Source organism: Fragaria vesca, linkage group LG7 (genome assembly GCF_000184155.1).
Source record: "Fragaria vesca subsp. vesca linkage group LG7, FraVesHawaii_1.0, whole genome shotgun sequence".
Taxonomy (NCBI): domain Eukaryota; kingdom Viridiplantae; phylum Streptophyta; class Magnoliopsida; order Rosales; family Rosaceae; genus Fragaria; species Fragaria vesca.
In genome coordinates this window covers 4,001,271-4,005,461 of record NC_020497.1, presented here as the reverse complement: position 1 = coordinate 4,005,461, position 4,191 = coordinate 4,001,271, and the positions used below count along the sequence as shown (strand labels likewise).

The following is a 4,191-nucleotide window of genomic DNA, read 5'->3' as shown; positions in this document are numbered from 1 at the left end:
TTAACGCTTTCGAACCCAGACCAAAAACTCAGTAGCATTCTCACCTCTTTTCACAAACAGATTCTTCTTCGCCATCTCCGTATGCAACATCGCCTTTGATTCCGTATCGAAAACCATACTCTGCACCATCCAAAAATCCAATCAAAACTCAAAACCTTCTGCATCATCAACACCTCAAACAGTCAATCCATGAAAACACGAACCTGAAAAGCGTCTTTGGCAGCAATAGCCTGCTGAGCGGTGGCGAAGAGCGCAAAGCTCATCGGCTTCTCGCCTTTGTAGTTGACCTGAGAGACCTCGTAGCCGAGAAGCCATCTCAGGAGGTTCTGTATCTCCCTCTCCTTGACATCTTCGGGAAGACCGGTGATGAAGATGGTGCGGACCTTGTCGTTAGCGGGCCGGTTGGGGTTGTCGACGAGGTGGTGAGGAGGAGGTGGAGGCGCAGCGGCGACGACGGCCGGGGGAGGATGAGGGGCTACCGCCAGGGCCCATTGCTGGTGGTAGGGGTGGATGTCGACGCCGGTCATGTGGTGGATTTGGAGGTAAAGCCCTAAACAGGGGCGGTAATGGGTTCAAAAGCGTTAAGAAAAGGGGCGGTAAGAGAGAGAGAGAGAGAGAGAGAGAGAGAGAGAGAGAGAGAGAGAGAGAGAGAGAGAGAGAGAGAGCTCGTGAGGGTAAAAGGATTAAGTTTTTGATCTTTAGGGTTTATGCTTTTGGGGTGTAATGGAGGTTGTAATTGAGAGAAAACCGTAACAAGGACTATTTTAGTCATTTCGGCCACAATTAGGGTTTTAGCTAAAATGTGAGTCAACCTTGTCTGCTCCACATCAACGCATGACGTCATGTTTAACGCGAGATTCAAATTTTAGTCAAGATTGATGTCATTTTGAAAGTTTAGGGATGAAACTGATTAAAAAAAAAATGAGGTATCAAACCGATTTTAGACCTAAAGTTTAGGAGAGAATTGAAATTTTTCCTAATTTTTAAAGACTCAAATTCACTCCGACGCAAGAAGTGTCATCCTTCAAATAAATGCTTAATTATTTTTCAAGAAAGAAAAAATGTTTCGTATTTGAATTCAAAATCTAATAGTTAAATCTAGCACTATTTCATCTAGTGTCATAGTCCCCTTCGTAGGTGTGAGGTCGTGAGTTAAACTTACGATAGACTAGTTACGATATTTGAGTTGTTTACTCGCTAAAAAATAGCTATATATTGCTCAATGAATGTGTAAATGATCGAACGAAAATTTGCTTTTAATTAAAAGTTATAACCTATAAGTGCGATTAAGGCAACACCCTACCTAAAAGGCTAAACAACTTTTTATGATGGTGTTGGTGCGTGATAGTTGTTTAGCACGACTAAAATGAAGTACAAAAGCATCAAGAAAATCAGTCTCATCATCATTCAAAGCTTTTGGTAGTCTGTGCTTGAAACGTTCGTTGAGCTCTGCATCCTTCTTGTCCTTGTTTTCTTTTAGAACCTCGTAAAAGGGTCTATCCCTGTGGGCAGTGTCATGCATCATCCACTCGTTCACCCCTTCTTTTCTTGGCTTCTTCCAACTGTTTCTCCGGAATGAAATTCGTAAGATGGGTTGAGCATTCCATTAATTGATGAAAGAAAGAACTAGATTAATAAGAGGAGCCACAAGGGTATCCCAGAATTACAATATCAAAAGGCAGGGCTCCTGAAGCAAATGCATGACCTTTGTCTTCCAAAATTACACAATTGGAAGTATCGTGACCAAGGTTTGCAAGTCTATCAGCCACAAAGTTGGCCTCTTTGAGAATGTGAGTGAACGAAATGCTCTCAAAGTTCGCAGCCAACATTTTGATATCTTTGACAGGGTTAGAGCTTCCATTGATCTGTTTATTTAGGGTTATGTAACTCTCTTTACTGTAGACTAAATGTTATGGAACAAATGTTGTTTGAGGTATTGTGAAAACCTAGTTGAAAAAGGAATCCTCTATCAACTTTGTCCAGGTTGTATATATAATACATGAACAATAACCAATTTGGATTAGTAATAGTGGAAGCTATAGAACATGCAGAACGTATTGCACTTAGTTACTTTTAGGTCTCGTTTGTTTCATAGAATTAAAGACTTGTAAAAAGAAAGTTGTTATTTTCCTATGTTTGGTGTGCACAAGAAAATGAACAACTTTTCTTTAAGACATGAAAATATGAGGGAAATTAAATCCTTCCATTCTCCAAATGATTCACTTTCCCTTCTATTTTCCCAACATTAAATGTCACACCCCAAGACTCATTCCGCCGTAACATGATATTGTCCGCTTTGGGCCTATCAGCCCTCACGGTTTTGTTTCCGGCAGCTCAGGAGCAGTTTCCCAGTAGGTCACCCATCCTGGGATTGCTCTAGCATCAACATGCTTAACATCGGAGTACCCATCCCCTCCGAAGCCGCTGAGCCACCAAAAGGCCTCGTGTTAGATTGGAGGTGGGCATGTACATATACAACACATAACCCCTCTCCGTTTGGCCGATGTGGGATATTACAATCCACCCCCCTTGGGAGTCCGACGCCCTCGTCGGCACACTCACACCACACGGCAGAGTGGCTCTGATACCATTTGTCACATCCCAGCAGGACCCATTCCGCCGTAACACGATATTGTCCGCTTTGGGCCCACCGGCTCTCACGGTTTTGTTTCCGGTAGCTCAGGAGCAGCTTCCCAGTAGGTCACCCATCCTGGGATTGTTCTAGCATCAGCATGCTTAACCTCGGAGTACACATCCCCTCCGAAGCCGCTGAGCCACCAAAAAGCCTCGTGTTAGATTGGAGGTGGACATGTACATATACAGCACATAACCCCTCTCCGTTTGGCCGATGTGAGATATTACATTAAATGTGTATTAATTACATAGCATAAATACATTTATATCATTGTTGAAAATTTTTATTAACAATTTTATCTATGAAACTTGTCAACTATATATTTTAATATATGAGGACATAAATGAGATTTCAAAATGATTTAGTTTCCTTATTTCCTTGCACAAACCAAACATCAAAATGGAAACAAACTCATGTTTTCTCATTAATTTCTTAACGATCCCAAAACAATGGAAAGGAAAACTAATGGGAATCTTATTTTACTTTCCCATGGAAATACAAAGGAACAAATTTCTTTTCCATGTTACCAAACGAGGCCTTAATTTCAATGAAGGTATTGAGCTTCAATATTTTTCACACTTTAATTGGTTTTCTTTTTACTTGATATTGAAAAGGGATAATGCCATTTGCACAAAAACAAGGTTTTTAAAGCCCATTCCAATGAAAACAGATATGAGCAGCCCATTTCAATTATTTTGATCAAAAAGACAATATTACCCACACTCTTTTAATCTACCATTCTCTCTCGTCTCCTGTCAGAAAACTCTCTCTCTCTCTCTCAACCGTGAATCCCCTCGTCGACAAAGCACTTACGATCTGAAGCACCGGCGACGTGAAGCACTAGTACTGACAACTGACAAGGCCTCGACACCGACGAGGCTAGATCTCTCACGTCGGTTCGTCACCGCCCGATCTGGCCACCATCACCTTCTGTTCTTGTCACAACAATCAAATCCGACCATCCCATTGGATTTGGTCCACCGACGACTAGGCTCTGCTCTTCGGATCTGGCTTCATCAACTTCGTCGGCTCCAACTTCATCAACTTCGTCGGCTTTGGCTTCGTCCACATGGTTGAAGGTCTGAGAAAGACTAGGTTGTAGAGGTCTCCTTGGTGTTCAAATCCAAGTGGACGAAGACTGGCGCGTTGGTTTCGGTGCAGGTGAAATCGGAGGGGGAGGCTCGAGAACCTTGACAATTTCAATCGTGTACTGTGCTTGTGTATTGTGCTTTATATCATACAGTAAGTTTTGTTGAGTTTTGGTGTAAATTGCTTGACCTGAAGTTTTGCAATTGATTACTGTTGAGTTTTGGTGTGAATTGTTGAGTTATTAGGGGTCAGTAACTTGGTTACTGGGTCAGTAATTGATTACTGTGGGTCAGTAATTTATTACCAAGTTACCCGATTATGGGGGCCAGTAACTGATTACTGTGGGTCAGTAACCAAGTTATTGAAGGTCAGTAACCAAGTTATTGAAGGTAGTAACCTAATTAATGGGGTTTGTAACTCATTATTGGGGGTCAGTAACCCGATTATTGAGGGTCAGTAACTGATTA

The 4,191-nt window shown here is 41.9% G+C and overlaps 1 protein-coding gene across 1 annotated transcript; it reads right to left on the bottom strand.

Moving 5' to 3' along the window:
- Positions 1–527, bottom strand: LOC101300575 (RNA-binding protein with multiple splicing 2-like). The gene is made up of 2 exons (XM_004308276.1): positions 204–527; positions 1–120 (listed from the first exon to the last, which is right to left on the bottom strand). Exons 1-2 carry the CDS (start codon positions 525–527, stop codon positions 1–3), a joined length of 444 nt encoding a protein of 147 aa, XP_004308324.1.
- Positions 528–4,191: the final 3,664 nt, after the last annotated feature.